We start from the raw sequence: 17943 nt of genomic DNA, 5'->3' as shown, positions 1-17943 counted from the left end.
ATATATATATATATATATATATATATATATATATATACTTTAACAATCACTAAATATATTAAATTATTACGAAAAAAATAAAATTTGTGCTCACGTATAAAAGAAAAAAAATTCTAGTGCTATCATTTCTAAAATTACTGCAGAAAAAATGAAAAATTGACAGTAAATTTGACATATTTTTTGATTACGACGTAATTATCACAAATTTTCATTAAAAATATGAATTAATTAATTTATTAAATTATATTTTGGCGGTAATTCGCGTAAGAAAGATATAAATATTATTGAGACCGTGGAAGGCTTAACTGGCGGACGGTAGAGTCCAGACAATTGGACCTTCAGCTTTTCGTCTCTCTTGTCTTTTTCTGTTGGGACGAAACCTAGAACGATTCGGACTCCAGTCAATAGTGTTACGTATCCTCCACGGAGGGATCGGAGATTCTGGTTGGACAGCTTCTGCTGCTGATGACCCAGCATTATTTATAAATGATAAAGGTCGAAGAGATATTTCTTCAACAATATTATAGGCATGATAAGTCGTAAATTCGTAATCGTTATGATAATAATCTTGCAGAGTCGGTTCATTCCGGAATTTTTGCATAACACACCAGCTGTGTGATAGCAAGTGTGGAAATCTTGATAACCAGTACTCGGTAAATTTAACTGGGATCTCGCCGAGACTTGCCTGAGCTTCTGGCGTCAACTCTCGGTAATGATGTTTCTGTAATAATTAATTATCATGTGATAAATATATTATTTTCTTTTCTTTTGACGTTAATTAGACAATAAATATAATACTTTATTTCTAAGTGCACGGAGAAGATCTCTGACACTTTCGCCCCTGTAGCTTCTATACTTTCTAAGATCATTGGCAACTTCGATATCGATACAACTGCGCCAATCTTTTTCAACTACACGTTCTCCGCCAGACTCCAGTACCATTAATGCAAGACTACCTGCATCGTCTTTCTCAACTCGATCACTGATATCCTGTCAAAAATAAATTATTTAATTAATTATTATTAAGGGCCAGGATCTTTGGCTTAATTTAAAAATAAATGATGGTTTCAAATTTTTGATATTACGGCGAAAATATTGGTCGTATAAAAAAATCACAAGAGACATTTTTTTTAGAAAATTAAATTTCCTACAACTTTTGTTTGAAAAATTTTTTTATACGACCATTATTTTCGCCGTAATATGAAAAATTTGAATTATTAATTTCGAAACCTTGTACTTAATAATAATATATTACCTGAAAGAAGTTAAGAATGCGGGATGGATTCCAAAAGAACGGATAATTTTGAATAGCTATAGCCGGAGGTCTACTTGTAGGGTCACTGTCAATCATAGACTTTATCAATATCAATGCAAGTTCTCTATCACTGTTGCTGATATTGTTTAGCATGGACAGATTGCTTTCTCCACACAATATATTGGACTGTCTTCTCAAGTTATCGCCGAACGGGTGGTTGCCGTTGGATAAAACGTAATAAAATACACAACCAAGAGAAAATATATCAACGGCACAGGTCGTTCGTTCGCCGTTTAACATTTCAGGAGCGATCCATCCGTCTGTGCCAGTTACGCCAGACCTCCGTGAGAACGACATGCGGCCGAGTTGTAATTTTTTGCACAATCCGAAGTCTGATATCATGGCTCTGACCTCGCCGCGAGGCCCTGGCATCGATAGCAAAACATTATGTGGTTTAATATCTCTGTGGACTGCAAAAAATAAATAAAAATAAATTTACTGTAACTAGTTTTCACTTATCACTTAAATTATTTTCCAAGGCTTACCAATGTCCAAAGAGTGTAAGTGAGCAAGACCAGAAGTTGCTTGAAGTAGAATATTCTTAACAGAAATTGATTTACGATCGTATCTGCCGGCGATGTAATCCTGCAGGGTAGCTTGGGCCAATTCGAGAGCAATGTAACGAAACATACGGTCTTGCTCTGTGCAAAAGTATCTTACGACATTGGCATGAGCGTCTGATTCTCTCAGCAGAGCGACTTCACGATCGGCGAAGGTAAAACAGTCGGGCAAAAGACGTTTCACAGCAACAGACCTGCCATCAAATTCTCCTTTGTAAACAAACGTTCCTTCGCAGCCTTTGCCCAGCACTTCATCAATATTAAATATTATCTTCCCAACTTTTACGGTGCCACCTCCGATGTCTTCAGGTATCGAAGTGATTCCGTTGCCACTGTAATTACTAGTCCGACTATTTTCCCTGGAGCCTTGGGATAAATTCTCAATCTTTTTGACTTTAGTAAAAATATACATGAAGAATGTGAAGCCACTTAAAATCACTATTCCAAGAGTCAATTTAATGTCTTTGTTCTCTTGTTGATTCAACCAGCGTTTGCTGACATTGTAACTGTTGGCGATGGCTTTGCTCCAGCTGCGATGCTCGGTACTATTGGTCCCATTTATTTCTTCATGATTTGAGAGAACAATTGTTATTTTCCCCGTCGAGTTGCTCAGGATGTCTAGGCTCTGAATAACTGGATCCGAACGGCCGGTTATCTGAAGCGGTTGATTCAGCGGCTTGAACTCTGACATTTTGTAGTGACCCAAGACAATTAAATTATTGTTCTGCGGTATCTCGTCTAGCTTCTGATCCTCGTTTGCTTTGCCAGATATTTTTTCACTGTCATCATCAGTTTTATGTGAATTTGAAATCGCGCGCGGACCCTCGAGCATCAGGTGTCCAGCGTTTGAGGAAATTGTCGCAGTAGAGGAGTCGACGAGCGAAGGCAACGCATACAAGCCATGTCTGTGTTCTCCAACATACAATGCAGGATACAATTGTATGTCATTTGGTTTCGAACTGAACCGCTCGAGTATATTATTCAGCGTGTCTTCTGACACACTGGTAAAAGGCACAGATACTAAATTATCATTGTCTATCGTATAAACAGAAATAACTGGACTCTCTAGATCCAGTTCCCACAAGACAGCTCCAAATCTTGGATCCAGTGTCACAACGCGACCTGTGGAACTAGTCGTGAAGTGAACGAAATTATAGTCATCATCTCCTTCGATGTTTACCGTCGAGTAGTCATAGAACGTGACGTTCCATTTCCGCTCCTTCTGCTTGCTGTCGACCATTATAATATTGTACTCGGTGCGACCAACAAAAATAGTGTTTTGCGTTTCAAGAGGACACGTGTTATCAGGCTCATCGAAACCCGATAGCTGTTCACGTTCTCCAGTCACTGGATCAATGCTGAACCAGGTGTCGGTCTTTCTTCCTGTGTAAAGATACCCATCGCTGCTGCGACAAGGACTTTTTGCTACCAGCTGTGGTATTGTGAAGGGCAATTTTTTAAAAACTTCCAATCCCGCTCCATAAAAGTACAAGGATCCGTCTTTGGGATCAGGTAAAAACATTGGAGATGTTTGGGTAACGTCATACGGGACTTTGACAACCGGTTCATTGTCCTGTCGCCATCGAATTTTACCAGACTGTTGACCAACACCAACGAACGACCCACTGATTGTCAGAAATAGTAAAAGCGGATCATCTTGCTCGGATATCAAACTCGTACTGCGGTTCTAATAAGTAAAATAAATCATTTTACAATTATAATTATGCAGTTTAAATGAGTAAAGTAATCGATATGAAAAAGTAATATTGACTTTAGATAAAAATTTCAGTTTTACCTCCGGATCCTGCTGAGCTAACACGCAGCAGACGCAGAGCAGCCAGGCTTTCACCCACATTTTAACATTAAAAATCATCATCATGCTTTTTAAACGATCTATATACGTAAATAATAACTTAGGTTATACAAATAAGATATGCAGGATTGGACCCGCAAGTGTTTTTTCCGTTCATTCTTCAAGAACCCGCCAGACTTAACGTCTCAGTAATTTTTAAATTATTCGCAACATATTTGAATTAAACTAGTCTGCGAAAATCATCATCAAGCAACAAATTGCGTCATTTGAAGCATCTCAAGGAACCTCTTCCTACAAAAACAACAAATATATAAACATTTATAAAATAATATATTTTAAAATGAAAAAAAAATCACCTGAAATTGTTTAACCAATTTTAAATATTGGTTTGTCGTAATCATTTAACGTATGTCAGTTATCTAAATATAATTCCTCGTGTCATAAGTCAATGATGACATTTTTAAATATTTTATATGAGCTTACAAACAATAGATGTAACTTTTAAATATTTATTTGTTACAACAAACAAATGTTAAAAAAATTTATATTTCATGCTTACTTAATACTTAATTGGTTTAAGGCAGTAATTATTTAAAAGATAAGCATTTATTTAACTAGTCAAGGCTCAATATTTAGTACAAATAATTTAACAATATATTTTATCAATTCAACCAATGAGTGATAAATACGTTTCCACTTTGCGGTTGTGTTGTGTATACAGTTAGTATATATATATATTTATGTACTGTATTTACATAAATATATGTTGCATAGACATCGGTCTATGAATCAGAGAAGGATGACAGTCTAAAGGTGCTTTTTCATTCCGATTAATGACATTTGTTTTCAACGGCAAGTTTAGTCATGTGACAATTTTTAAATTTCGCGCCATAAGTTCTGACGTCAGAACGGCTGTTATTTCTCTGAATCCTAGACAAATGCTAGAGAAATTATTTCCCTTTATTTCTATATTCTAGCGTTATTTTAGAAGGCTTCTCTAAATCCTAGACAAATCCTAGACAAACCCATTCTTAGCTACTTTTTAGCCAGATTTAGACTACTATTAGTATTATGAGGGCTCACGTATCGATTTAAAAAAATTGCATTTTTTTTTTTTTTCTATTCAAAAATTTCAAAAACTCCAGGTGCCGGCCACACATCCATTCGTATGAAAATCACCTTAAACTCGCGTTCAACTCTGATGATAAAATCGTTTTCTTTTTTTTACAATAAAAAAAAAAAGGAAATGGTGATTGGCCTGTACCCTAACCAAAAAAATTAAAAAAATACGTTACAAAATAAAATGAATTAAAAATTATAAATGAGTAAAAATAATCATATGTAAAACTCGGATATTTAGATATAAAAAAAATCTAAATGCATTTGACAATGAGGTGAGTATAAATTTATTCGATTATAAATTGTTTTTATTGTAATAACATAATAATTATATTATTACAGATGGGTTTACTTATTAAGCAAAATTATTAGTTGATAAAAAGTTTAAGTTTGTTAGACAAAATTTTTATCAATAGTTTAAGTAAATTTAAAAAAAAAAAGTCTATGATAAAAGTGAATAAATACACGTGGTAAGATCAAGGTTAGATGTCCGATGTTATCAAAAATGATGAATCCTGAGGCTGCTAAATCTTATATCCAAGCCAATTATAAGAGAAAAAATCCAGGAGATTCAAAAGAAGAAAATTCAGATTCTCAAAGTTCTCAGATGGTCAAAAATAAACCTGGAGTTAATACTAACTGGGACAAATTCCGAGATATTGTTAATCAACCATCTGCGACACCAAAAACTCCGCCCAAGAGACCTTTCAAAGGCTCGGGAACTTCACGAACCGACAAAAAGAAGTCCAGAGCTTTGTCATTAAATGGGCTTGTAAGATTTTCTATTTTTAAAATTTAAATCATGATAATTAACTAGTTTAATTCAAAGACTTCCTAAAATCATTTAAAATTACAGAGTGAAAATAAAAGTGCAAAAGTTGAGATGAACCTCGAGAACATGACATTAACAAAACAGATAGCAATAGATTGTGAGATGGTGGGCATTGGAGATGGGATCGAGAGTATGCTAGCTCGTGTGTCCATAGTAAATCGTTACGGGTCTTGTATTTATGACAAATATGTAAAACCTCGGGAGACAGTACGCGATTACAGGACAGCTGTCAGTGGAATCCGTCCTCAAGATCTTCAGAACGGTGAAGATTTTACCGTAGTACAAAACGAAGTTGCAGAAATACTGAAAGGCCGAATTTTAGTTGGTCATGCATTGAAGAATGATCTTGCTGTACTGTTTTTATCTCACCCTAAAAAAAATTTACGTGATACATCGCGGTACCCTTTGTTTAGACGCGTCTCCAAAGGCAACACACCGAGCTTAAAAAAACTGGCTGCCGAATTACTGGGTATTGATATCCAAACTGGGGAACATAATTCCGTTGAAGATGCGAGAATCGCTATGGAACTTTATGTTTTATACAAAAATCAATGGGAATCTGATCTTTATCACTGATAATTTGCTTATGTTTTGAATATTGTATCACTATTATTATTATTATTATTATTATTATTATTATTATTATTATTATTATTATTATTATTATTATTATTATTATTATTATTATTATTATTATTATTATTATTATTATTATTATTATTATTATTATTATTATTATTATTATTATTATTATTATTATTATTATTATTATTATTATTATTATTATTATTATTATTATTATTAGTTTGACTAAAGGAAGAAAAGAAAAAAGTATTTTCTGAATTACTTAATCTTAAGTTAAATATAACAATAAGAATTATTCAAATTGTATATAGTCTATAAAATTAGTTAAGTCGCGTGGAAATATCGTTAAAGTTATCGATGAATAATAAAAGTTAATTTTTTACTACTAAATCATTTTTACTGATGGTAATTTTAATGTTCAATCCATTTTTTGAATAAGACTTTATTCAAATAAGTCCACACTATATATTTTAATAAGAACTTATATGATAAGTTATTTTGTATGAATCTAAGGTCAACAAGGGAGTGTTAATCATCTGTATTTTATTTTTTACTGTCTTATCAATTATTCTCCATATTTATCAATATACCAATTAAATCATAGTACAAAGATAAAAATTATTTATTTTATTATCAAAATAAATAGAGGGGGAACGAAATTCTATGATTGAAAACCTAAATGATATTAATCATCTAGTAATTTTAGATTTGGTCAATGAAATTACTCCGTAAATGTTTTCAATTACGCGGAAATTAATTTTTATTTTTTTATTAAATGAATTAATTTATGAGCTGCGGTAAATTATTTTGAACCAAGTCTTAATTATTGAGGAAGTATCAAAATATCTCAACAATCCCTGATTAAAAACTCCGACTAAATCCGATTGGAAGTCAATCGAATTTATATCGATTTCCCTTGAAAAATAATTTTTTTTTTCTCAGACTTTCCAATTTTCAATTGACTTTCGATTAGATTAATTCGGAACTTTTCAATTATATTAAATTAGAATTTTTTACTCAGATTTAATCAGAGTTTTTAATCAGGGACTTTAACAATCATGCCACTAAGATAATAATTATTTTAATTTTTTGTAGAGCAGATATTAAAAATATTAAATTAAGATTTTTTTCTGAAAATTATTAGAAATTAAAATTATAAATTTATTTGAATGTCAACTATTAATTTTAGTATATATATTATTCAATTGCAACATAGCGGCTGGTTTAAATTAGTAACTTATCCGGTTGTAAATGAATTTATTTTCTTATTCTCATGAGTAAAAAAAAATAAAATCAACAGATAGAACGCTACCACATTATAAAAATTAAGAAACAAGTTGCAGCTATCTAATTTGATATGATCCCTGCAGCTCGGACAAGTGATTGCAACACAAGTGAAAAGAAGTACCAGTCGGATACCACCAGTACGTTCATTTTCTCCTACCTCACACTCTAACTTTAGTTTAAGTTGTGCGGGCAGTTGAATTAGATCATAACTGTGTCGATAATATTAAGCGTTTTGACATTTATTTTATATATAAATATATTAAGATGCGTATAGCAATAGTTGGAGCGGGAAGCGCTGGATTAGCAGCACTTCGTCACGTAGTTCTTCTTCTCGCAGCCGAAAATACTCAAAGTCAGGGTAAAATTACTCAAGTGGTTTGTTACGAGAAGACAAACCAGGTTGGTGGTACTTGGGTTTATACAACAGAGATTGGAGTTGATCATTATGGATTGCCTATTCATTCTAGTATGTACGACAGTCTTCGGTAAGTCCAAGTTTTTGTCATCAACCTAGAAGGTTTCAAAAGTTTAATGTAATTGATTAATTAATGTAGGACTAATTTACCAAAAGAAGTTATGGGCTATCCAGATTTTCCAGTACCAGAGAACACGAAGAGTTATCTTACGCGGACAGAAATTCTTGATTTTCTTAACAGCTACTGCGACCACTTTAAATTACGTCCATATATTAAAGTACACATTTGTTTTTTCAAATAAATGGTCAATTATTGGGATGATTAATTAATTGAGTTGGTTTCTAGTTCCGTCATAATGTCCAGCGTATTGAGCCATCAGCGAAACCTGAAGACAACCAGGTTCCTGGTTCATCGACCAAATGGACAGTGACAGTCAAAAATTTGGAAACTGGCTTAGTGAGCAATGAAATTTTTGACGCAGTCATGGTCTGCAATGGACATTACTTTGAACCGAGTATCCCGATCATTGAAGGACATGACAAATTTAAAGGACTGCAACTGCACAGTCATGATTACCGTGTGCCTGAAACTTTTGCCAATAAAACGGTTGTCGTAGTTGGTGCTGGGCCTTCGGGAATGGATCTTGCTTTGGAGATATCGAGCAAGGCCAAACAAGTTGTCTTGAGTCATCACAGTCGCGATCCTATTCATACTGTCTTTCCTGAAAATGTTATTCAGGTAATTACTAATCAGTAGTTAATTGTCATTGTCACCTGGAATCTTTACTTTAAAAACTACTGGCAAGTAGAAATTTTAATTATTTTTTTTTTAGAAACCAGATATTACAAGAATTGAAGAGACAGAAATCGTCTTCTCTAATGGAGACCGCCAAAATGTTGATGTTATTTTCTACTGTACAGGTAAAATAAATAAATAATTGAAATACTAATTATAGATATATATTTAATTTACTTGGTTTTGTATTTTTATAAGGATACAAGTACAGTTTTCCTTTTTTGGCTAAGAGTTGTGGTGTAAAAGTTGATTCAAATATGGTAACACCACTTTGGAAGCATTTGTTATCCGTTGAAAATCCAACTCTTGCTCTTGTAGGCTTACCATTTTATGTTTGTGCTTTCAGTATGTTTGATCTTCAGGTACACTAATTTTAAATTTATAATTTAATAATCTTTTTATGATACCAGCATCGAAACTTTGTTTCGATAAAATAAATTTTTCCTCCAGGTTCGATTTGTATTAAAGTTTTGGACAAACGAAAAACAATTGCCTAGTAAAGAAGCGATGCTTGCTGAAGAAGCAGTCGAGTTGAAGAAAAAACTAGACAAAGGTTTAGAGAAACGTCATTTCCATATGATGGGACCGGAGCAAGGAAATTACTACGACGATTTAGCAAAAACTGCTGGAATAACTCCTCTGCCTCCGGTGCTAACGAAACTTCATAACGAAAGCAGTATGCGGTTTCTCGATGATCTTGTTCATTATCGCGAAGATCGGTACAGAATTGTCGACGATTTTAATTACGTCCAACTATAAAAATCAGTGAATTATATTTGATAAATTGTTTTGTATTTTTTAAAAAATATAATTATAATTTTACGCAATTAAATAATATGTCTTCAATTATATTCAACTTAAAAATATACTCTGCTTCGAAAAAGATGATGATGATGTAGTAAGAAGTTAGAATGTGTACCCAATTGGCCAAATGTTAACTTATTGCTGACAAAACTGTAACATATTTAAAATGACATTTTGATTTGCGTTTCAAAAATTCAACTGATTCAAATCGAGCGCCATTTTTTGAACTAATGAACTTTGATAAAAACTGGATATTTTTCATTTGATATAAAAATTAATTATCAAGTGAGTAAATTTAGAAAAAATGATTAATTACTTACTAATTATAGCTGCGGATCAACTGCAGATTTTGAAAGAGCAATTAATTGGCGGTTTTATCAAAAATTTAAAAAATTTCGCGCCAACTTCTGGTCTAAAATAATTACAATTTAAAAAAATGTATAGAGAATTCGCTAATCGCGCATTGACACTTTGCTCAATCGATAAATTTTTCTACTTCAACTCTAACCCATGAAAAAAAAAAAAATAAAACCATTTAGAAAAAAGAGACGTGGAAAGCTTTAGTTACTCACACACCGGTAAAATAATTAAAAAATACATAATTACTTTTTTTAAAAATTTATAGTTACTAAATTCATAAATCGATTGTTGGGAATAATATTCAAAATTTATGACTGAGATAATTTAAATAAATTATTTCGCTAATTATTTTTTTCAAGTATCCACACAACGAATTGTTGACTGTACATAACACCTCGTAAGTTATTTATATTATTTAATTCAAAAACTTGCTTTTAATTATCACTCATTACCAGTTAAATAAAAATTTTTTTAAAGAGATCATGCGTTTATTATATTGATTGATTATATCGTAAAGTAGCTGCTGTAAGTTTAAAATATGAAGGTTATGTAAAGAAAAAAAATATATTTACAATGATAAGGCATGATTGTTGATATTTATTATTAATAATTTATTAATTTATTTATTTATTTATTAGCTAATAATTGTAGTGACTTATTATTTTATTTGAATTACAGATAATGGCGGTAAAAGGACTGGTTGCTAGTATTATTAAATTTTTAATGCAACAATTAGAGGAAGGTGATATCACAGCAGACTCACGTGAAAGTCTTGAGGTTGCTATTCAATGTCTAGAGAGTGCGTACAATGTGCAAGCTAACGACTCACCAGCGAATTTTGATTTACTCAGTAACTACAAAACAGCTGTAGAAAATTTAATAACATTGCCAGCGGATGAAGCAACATCTGAAGAAAAAGCTGAAGCTGAAAAGTATAAAAATGAGGGCAATAATTTAATGGGTAAAGGAAATGTTGAAGAAGCTATTGAACAGTACACCAAGTACGGTTTTTTTTACGACGTAATTATATTTAGTACAAACAGGTCTACCTAAAGCTAAGACAACGATTTTAGATCAGAGTGAAGTTGGTTGACTTATCCGCAGTCTGAAATCCTGTTTCATTCTGATTACCTGCATTGAAACTCAAAATTTCAGTGTCAACAGTCAGTCAGAAACAAGTTAATTTAAGACCAATGGTGTCATCAACTAATTAATTGTCATTTGTAATTTATAATTAAGCATAAACTATAAATACTATTTATTGACACTAATTTTTATAAAACTCAATCACAGTCAGAACTGTCATTTACGTAAATAAAATTAATGGTTTTAAATTATCTTGTTTTCACTGACTGTAAGGACACTGCAAGTTTCGACACTGGTATCATGAAAAAATTTTTAATCAAAATTATCAGAGAATTGGAGACTACAGGAAGTTGTAATTTGGGTAGACTTGACCACCGCTCCTTAATAAACTAATTAAAATTATATATTTACATATTTTTTAGGGCTATAAAATTAGATGGACGTAATGCTGTATATTATTGTAATCGGGCAGCAGCTTATAGTAAAATAAATAATCATCGCGAAGCAATAAAAGATTGCAAGACAGCATTGATGATTGATCAAAAATATAGCAAAGCTTACGGACGAATGGGATTGGCATACTCGAGTTTAAACGAACACAAAGAGGCCAAAGAGTGTTATGAGAAAGCTTTGGAACTAGAACCGACCAACGAGAGCTATAAAAATAATTTGCATTTAACAGAAGAAAAACTAGCACAGCAGGGTGTCAGTAATATTGGCCTTGGTGGTGCTGGTAACGTTGCAGGTTTTCCAGATATGAGCACCCTGCTCTCACACCCTGTGTTGATGAACATGGCCAGACAAATGCTGGCCGATCCTGGTATGCAGACGGTCATGAGTGACTTTATGAGCGGCAATGTTGAGTCCAACGACCGTATGGAAGCTCTGATCCAAGCGTAATTAATTTTTTTTTTGCTTATTACGTTAATTTCATTTTTGATTGGCCAATTCATGTTTTTTATTTATTTACAGAGGACAGCAATTAGCACAACAAATGCAAAGTGCCAATCCAGAATTAATTGATTTACTGAGAAGACAAATGGGCGGCAACCCAAATGATCCAGATCCTCCACAACAAAATTAAACAAAATCACATAGATTGATATCGATTTATATAATTGGTGATAAACACAGGCTACTGTAAAAAGAAAAAGTTTTTTTTAAACCTTTTTTAAGTAGTCGCCTGGAATTTTTTTAAATATCAATTTTTTTTTGATTAAATAATTTATATTATATACATTTGGATTATTAAAAAAAAATTTGGTCTCCATGTATCCATATTGTTAACAAATATATAGAAATCAATACGTAATTTAGTTTAAACCAACAATAGTTAGTTTTTTTTTTTCACTCTAACATTTGTACAATAAATTCAAATTTACTTTACGTTTTTTTTTTTCAAAATTCGTATTTTTTTGAAAAAAATTAACAGGTAATTTTTAAATTTGTCTGATAATTTGTTTTCAAGGGCAACGACTTTCAAAACTTAAATGTAAACTTTTAAAAATTCCCGCCAAACCACATCTGCGCATAATCAAATGAAACTCCCGCGTCGCCTTCAGATGTCACTGAGCACTTAAATAAAAATTGTTAATAACAAAACCAATAAACATTTAACAGTAAAACAATTGTTATCCAACTCCTAGAACAATAAAAAAAACAATTACAAGTAATTCGAAACTTACTCCAAGTATTCCAACCCCGCGCAAGATGATTTTCGTCGCAATTTGCAAAACTGTCATCCACTATTTCAAACTTAATTTCTAAAAAAAAAAAAAGTAAATAAATACACAAATAAAAAGTAAACGCTTCAAAATGGACGTATCCGGTATTGAGTTTAGAGCGCCCCCCACTTTTAGTTTTAGCGGCTAACTCAACAGATTGAGGTGTGGCCAGAGAAGGCAGCCATTTTCTTGACTATCTGTCGCATAAGATATCAGGTAAATACGCAATTAATTGTTAAAAAAACGTTGACTGAAGTATTGCACGGTTGTGTTGTGTTGTGTGTATTATTATTTAACCGGTACTACGTGCATTATTAATTACATATACCGGTACCGTCGAAAAATATTTCAAAAAGTAACTTTATTTTTTTTAAAATTTTAAGTCGCTCTCGGGCTGTAGAAGCAAGATATTTTTTTTTATTTTTATTTCGTACGAATGCAAAGAGCTGGGGGAGTGCCATGCGTATGCAGCAGTTGCTCAGATACTTTATTTCACAAGACTCAATCAACAAGCGACAGCTAATTTATTAAATTAACAATATCATCGTCAAATATTTAATTGCGTGCGTGTTGTTATTATTATCATTACCAGTATTATTATTATTATTATTATTATTATCATTATTATTATTATTATTATTATTATTTGAAGGCTTTGTAACCGCGGATTGGAGTGCCCTCGAGCTTTTTTAAACATCAAACACAAAAAAAACATTTTTTTATACATAGTTGAGTAAGTAAATCGTCACCGTGGCTTAAGACCTCTGCGTCGCCATCCTACTCCAATCTCCTCTGTCTCTATCTCTCTTGTTCTCTTTCTCTTATTTGATCATCCATCTTTTTCTAATCATATATGTACATTTATTTAGCAAATTGTTAACACACTTCCGGTCGTGATAGTTTACTCATTTAATAAATAAATTAATTTATTTATTTATATTTCAATAAATAAATTAATTTTTAAAAAAATCATTTATACAACCGACAGGTTTAAAATTCTCTTACTCGCTCATTCTTATTTCTCTTTCTCTTTTATTCTCTTACACACATTACCAGTCTTTCTCTTTTCCTCACATCCGCAACTCAGTCAATTGTTTGTAGCGAAAAATAAAAAAAAAAAAAAAACTTCGTGGAATACTGACGTAAGTAAAAATTTTTCTCTTCACGTCCATATATCCCGCTGGTGGCTAGAGTGATATCGAATCATTCATGCGCTGAATCTTCTCGATTATCATTCTTTATATTATTTTTTATACTTATATTTAATTGAATCATTCGACGGAAATAGTAACACGAGAGAGAAATAATACTGTATGTATGTATGTGTGTACTTGCTACGTCAAATGTTGTATGTACTGTCAAATGGTGAAATTAAAACAAATCCGGCACGTTAATAAATCGTTTCACTGTTGCATGAACGTCTTTTTTTATTTTTTTAAATTTATTATTGCGAAACCTGTGTCGATTGATCACATTTATTGTTATTTATTAATATTACAATACACATATATAATTATTATTATTTTATATATTTTTTATATTAATATTATACGGCGCTTAAATTTTTTAGCAAGAGTGCATGGATTTAATACTTCGGCATGAGTTGTCGAGTCTACAAGTTATTTAAAAATACTCATGACTTAATAATTATAATCAGCAATAAAACCGAGTACTTGTTAATTAAAAAGATAATTATTATTTGCTGATTAAATTAATACTTTACTTTTATAATTTAATAATAAATATTTAAAGTCTTAGAAGCTTAGTAATAATTTAAAAAAAACAACCTGTGGACTCTTAACTTGATAGCAAAAGATTAATCATATAAGTTATCAGTGTAGATTAATCTTTAATGATAAAACCCCCCTGTTTTATTAATAATTTATAAATATCTTAATACTTAAAGACAACATCAAAGTTGTTGAATAAAATTACGAGTAATTATTTAGTTATTACTCACTAGATATTTTAAAAAACAAGTGTTGCACTTATATTATTAATTAAAGTACTTAATTAATGAACTACACAAAATTACCACACTATTTAGTTATTAAATTGTGTTACCCGTTATTACAAATTAATTATCTTGTCGTATCAGAACTTCATCTCGCAGCTCTGCTCTGTCTCTACCCGTTCTAACATCAAATAAATGTCCAATTAAAACAGAGACGGTGATAACTCAAATTCGAAAGACTAAAAACAGTGATGGGATGCATTGTGGGCCGAACCCTCGGTCCAGACGATACCGGGTACCCTGGATCAGGTACGACCCAGCAAACTAATCTTTTCTCAACAACAACCACAACAACATTTAAACCCTGTAGTTTATACAAAACAAAACATTATCAATCACCAGTTATTCCCAATAGTTATGTTTATTATTTTTTAATTAACGTATCAGTAGATTGCACACATTTGACATTTTAATTATTCACACAGAAAAAAATTGAAATTTTTTTGTCAATAGAAATTGAAAAATTTTTTAATAAAAAAAAAAAAAAAAATAACTTTTGATTTTTTCATTAAAAAGAATAATTTTACAGAAAATTTTTACTAAATTAATTTCTTGTCACGAATCCAATTTTTAAATAAATTTTTTTCTGTACTAAAATTTGTTTAAAATAACTAGAAATTTGATTAATTATTTATTACCAAAAATTTCTATCCCTAGGACAAAAAGTACTTTTGTAATTAACATTGTAATTAAATAAATTAATAGCTCGTATGTAATTGGATTGTATCCCATTAGCATGTTTAATTAAAATTAAAATATATCATACTAATAATGTTATTGGTACCTATAGATATATATATTTATATAAATAGATTTCCTCAATAATATTGAACTATGACAACATGAGAGTATAATTGAATGATTGATTTTGTTATTGCTGGGCTTGCTTTTACTCTGTTCACTTACTCTGGCTATTAAATCGATACATACACTCTAGGTTTACTATTATTATTTATATCAAATGGAGTCTATAGGTATTTCAATTTGCTATTCAGCTCTTCGTAGTATCGATAAAATAATAAATTTATTTTATTTAATAACGAGTTTAAAGATAAATTTATTTATATTTAGCAATTTAATAATTCAAGGACATGTTTAATTGTTTTGTGCAACGTCACATAAAATTTTATTGGAATTAGTTGTAATGTAAATATTTAATTAATGATAATAATAATGATAATGATAATGATAACTATAATTAGTAGCTGGGGGTGCTCCAAAAAATTGCTAGCATGATATAGGACATAGTAACGGCAATCGGCGGATTTATTATAATGTTTTATAAAATAAGTGTACATAAAATGTAGATAAATATTTAAAATGTGATTGTGAAATGAGCGTTTGATGTTTGAATGAATCATGGTTTTAAAAATGCCGTGATTAATTTCAGTAATTATTTATTCAGTATAAATATTAATTATTTTATTTTAATTTTTTCTACTTGATAGGTTTCATGGCGGCCATTAGAAAGAAATTAGTAATTGTGGGCGATGGTGCCTGCGGTAAAACTTGTCTGCTGATAGTCTTCAGTAAAGATCAATTTCCTGAAGTATATGTTCCTACTGTTTTTGAAAATTATGTCGCAGATATTGAAGTTGATGGTAAACAGGTATGTTTTTTTTTTTTTTTTTTTTTTTTTTTATTATAATTTAACTATTAGACTAAAAAATTTACGAAGTAAACATGGATTAAATCTGGAGTGGATGACTGAGTATTTAATCTCCTTGGAGTAAAGCTCCAAAGCGGATTTGAATAAAATCCAGATCACTTCGCTGGAAAAACGAATTCTATTTACTCCGAATACGGAGTTATTTTTTCAAAAACTCCCGAGTTCTGAGTAACAGAGTGAGTTCAGATTTAAATAAAATCTGTAGTCACTTTGAAGTCACTCCTGATTTTTTGCAGTGCCTTTGTATTTATTTACTAATTGATGATGATGATTGTATGACAGGTGGAATTGGCACTATGGGATACAGCAGGACAAGAAGATTATGACAGGCTACGTCCATTGTCGTATCCAGATACAGACGTAATATTGATGTGTTTCTCTATCGACAGTCCTGATTCACTAGAGAACATTCCCGAGAAGTGGACGCCCGAGGTGAAACACTTCTGTCCAAATGTTCCGATAATTCTCGTCGGGAACAAAAAGGATTTGCGTAATGACCCAGGCACGATTAAAGAGCTTGGAAAAATGAAACAGGAGCCGGTTAAACCTGAAGAAGGACGGACTATGGCTGAAAAAATAAATGCTTTTGCTTACCTCGAGTGTTCCGCTAAGAGTAAGGAAGGTGTCAGAGAGGTATTTGAAACAGCAACACGAGCCGCGCTACAGGTAATTCATTATTTGCAATTACTCATTACTCATATCACTAATTTATTACCCATGGCATTTTATTTATCGTTATCTATATATATTGTTAATTATCCGTAGGTTAAGAAGAAGAAAAAGGGTAAATGCAGGTTACTTTGAAGTGTGATGCAAGATGGGCCCGTACCCGCCGGGTGATTAAAAAAAAAACACAATAAATAAACATGAAAAAAAAAATAAATGAAATCTAATTAACAAAACAACAAGAAATTAAGGATACTAGCTGGACCGAAGCTAGTCGTAATGCCGGATGCCCCTGCATATAAACTATAACATACTGATATCTTATCTTTTAATTACTTTACATATTAAAAATATTAAAATAAATAAAAAAAAATCTAAATGATAAATGATAAATTTAATACGATCAACAATAGAAACATGTAAACGCAACGTCCAACCGGATAATACGAAAGCTAATCCGATTACTACTAATTAAACACAAAAACAGTAACAAAAACTATATACATAATTAATTAATTATTATTAAAGAAAGAAAAAACTATAAAATAAAAAAAAGAAAAAAAATAAAAATGATTATTTCATACAATTGCACCAATCGACGATGGTCCGAGATTTTTTCGTACATTAGCGCGCATGCCCTCGTCTAATCCACGTGTGTAATAATGCCATGTATGTATGTACTGTCTACGTTAATTCACGTGTGTCTGTCTGCCCTGTAGCGTGAGTGCGCGTATCTTACGTATAATCTTGTGCGTATATCGCATACTTTATTATTATTAAACATTTAAAATATTAACAAAACAAAATAACAAAAGACTATTATATTTATATTAACTAATTGTAATTCTCTTTTTAAACGCTGGCGAAATGTGCTTCATGTTTTCATTATTATTATTAA

The 17943-nt window shown here is 31.3% G+C and overlaps 5 protein-coding genes across 10 annotated transcripts; 4 read left to right on the top strand and 1 right to left on the bottom strand.

Moving 5' to 3' along the window:
* Positions 1-68: 68 nt before the first annotated feature.
* Positions 69-4410, bottom strand: LOC103575372 (serine/threonine-protein kinase/endoribonuclease IRE1). Its single transcript, XM_008555141.2, has 6 exons — positions 4045-4410; positions 3671-3979; positions 1801-3562; positions 1256-1725; positions 799-990; positions 69-721 (listed from the first exon to the last, which is right to left on the bottom strand). The coding sequence occupies exons 2-6, from the start codon at positions 3752-3754 to the stop codon at positions 302-304; spliced, it is 2928 nt and encodes a 975-aa protein (XP_008553363.1). The 5' UTR covers positions 3755-3979; positions 4045-4410; the 3' UTR covers positions 69-301.
* A 531-nt stretch (positions 4411-4941) lies between these two features.
* LOC103575379 (RNA exonuclease 4) lies at positions 4942-6240 on the top strand. Its single transcript, XM_008555148.2, has 3 exons — positions 4942-5082; positions 5150-5579; positions 5664-6240. Exons 2-3 carry the CDS (start codon positions 5301-5303, stop codon positions 6213-6215), a joined length of 831 nt encoding a protein of 276 aa, XP_008553370.1. The 5' UTR covers positions 4942-5082; positions 5150-5300; the 3' UTR covers positions 6216-6240.
* A 715-nt stretch (positions 6241-6955) lies between these two features.
* Positions 6956-9551, top strand: LOC103575389 (uncharacterized). 2 transcript variants are annotated; one of them, XM_053740462.1, is made up of 7 exons: positions 6956-7021; positions 7595-7996; positions 8066-8204; positions 8273-8665; positions 8760-8847; positions 8921-9084; positions 9173-9551. In XM_053740462.1, exons 2-7 carry the CDS (start codon positions 7776-7778, stop codon positions 9479-9481), a joined length of 1314 nt encoding a protein of 437 aa, XP_053596437.1. In that variant the 5' UTR covers positions 6956-7021; positions 7595-7775; the 3' UTR covers positions 9482-9551. The 2 variants fall into 2 exon arrangements, with proteins under 2 accessions (XP_053596437.1, XP_008553381.1); XM_008555159.3 differs by lacking the exon at positions 6956-7021 and having other exon boundaries at positions 7466-7996.
* Positions 9552-10051: 500 nt separating this feature from the next.
* Positions 10052-12283, top strand: LOC103575398 (small glutamine-rich tetratricopeptide repeat-containing protein alpha). Its single transcript, XM_008555168.3, has 4 exons — positions 10052-10283; positions 10565-10887; positions 11395-11868; positions 11945-12283. Exons 2-4 carry the CDS (start codon positions 10568-10570, stop codon positions 12054-12056), a joined length of 906 nt encoding a protein of 301 aa, XP_008553390.1. The 5' UTR covers positions 10052-10283; positions 10565-10567; the 3' UTR covers positions 12057-12283.
* Positions 12284-12806: 523 nt separating this feature from the next.
* LOC103575406 (ras-like GTP-binding protein Rho1) lies at positions 12807-17940 on the top strand. Of its 5 annotated transcripts, XM_008555198.3 has the most exons (5): positions 12921-13259; positions 13349-13429; positions 16159-16319; positions 16662-17045; positions 17145-17940. In XM_008555198.3, the coding sequence occupies exons 3-5, from the start codon at positions 16164-16166 to the stop codon at positions 17181-17183; spliced, it is 579 nt and encodes a 192-aa protein (XP_008553420.1). In that variant the 5' UTR covers positions 12921-13259; positions 13349-13429; positions 16159-16163; the 3' UTR covers positions 17184-17940. The 5 variants fall into 5 exon arrangements, with proteins under 5 accessions (XP_008553407.1, XP_008553420.1, XP_053596455.1 ...); XM_008555185.2 differs by lacking the exons at positions 12921-13259; positions 13349-13429 and adding an exon at positions 12807-12912; XM_053740480.1 differs by lacking the exon at positions 13349-13429 and having other exon boundaries at positions 12921-13051.
* The last annotated feature ends 3 nt before the right edge of the window (positions 17941-17943 follow it).

This window comes from Microplitis demolitor, chromosome 7 (genome assembly GCF_026212275.2).
Source record: "Microplitis demolitor isolate Queensland-Clemson2020A chromosome 7, iyMicDemo2.1a, whole genome shotgun sequence".
NCBI classification, from domain to species: Eukaryota; Metazoa; Arthropoda; class Insecta; order Hymenoptera; family Braconidae; genus Microplitis; species Microplitis demolitor.
Note: the sequence above shows the minus strand (reverse complement) of the source record. Positions and strands in the feature narration are given on the sequence as shown.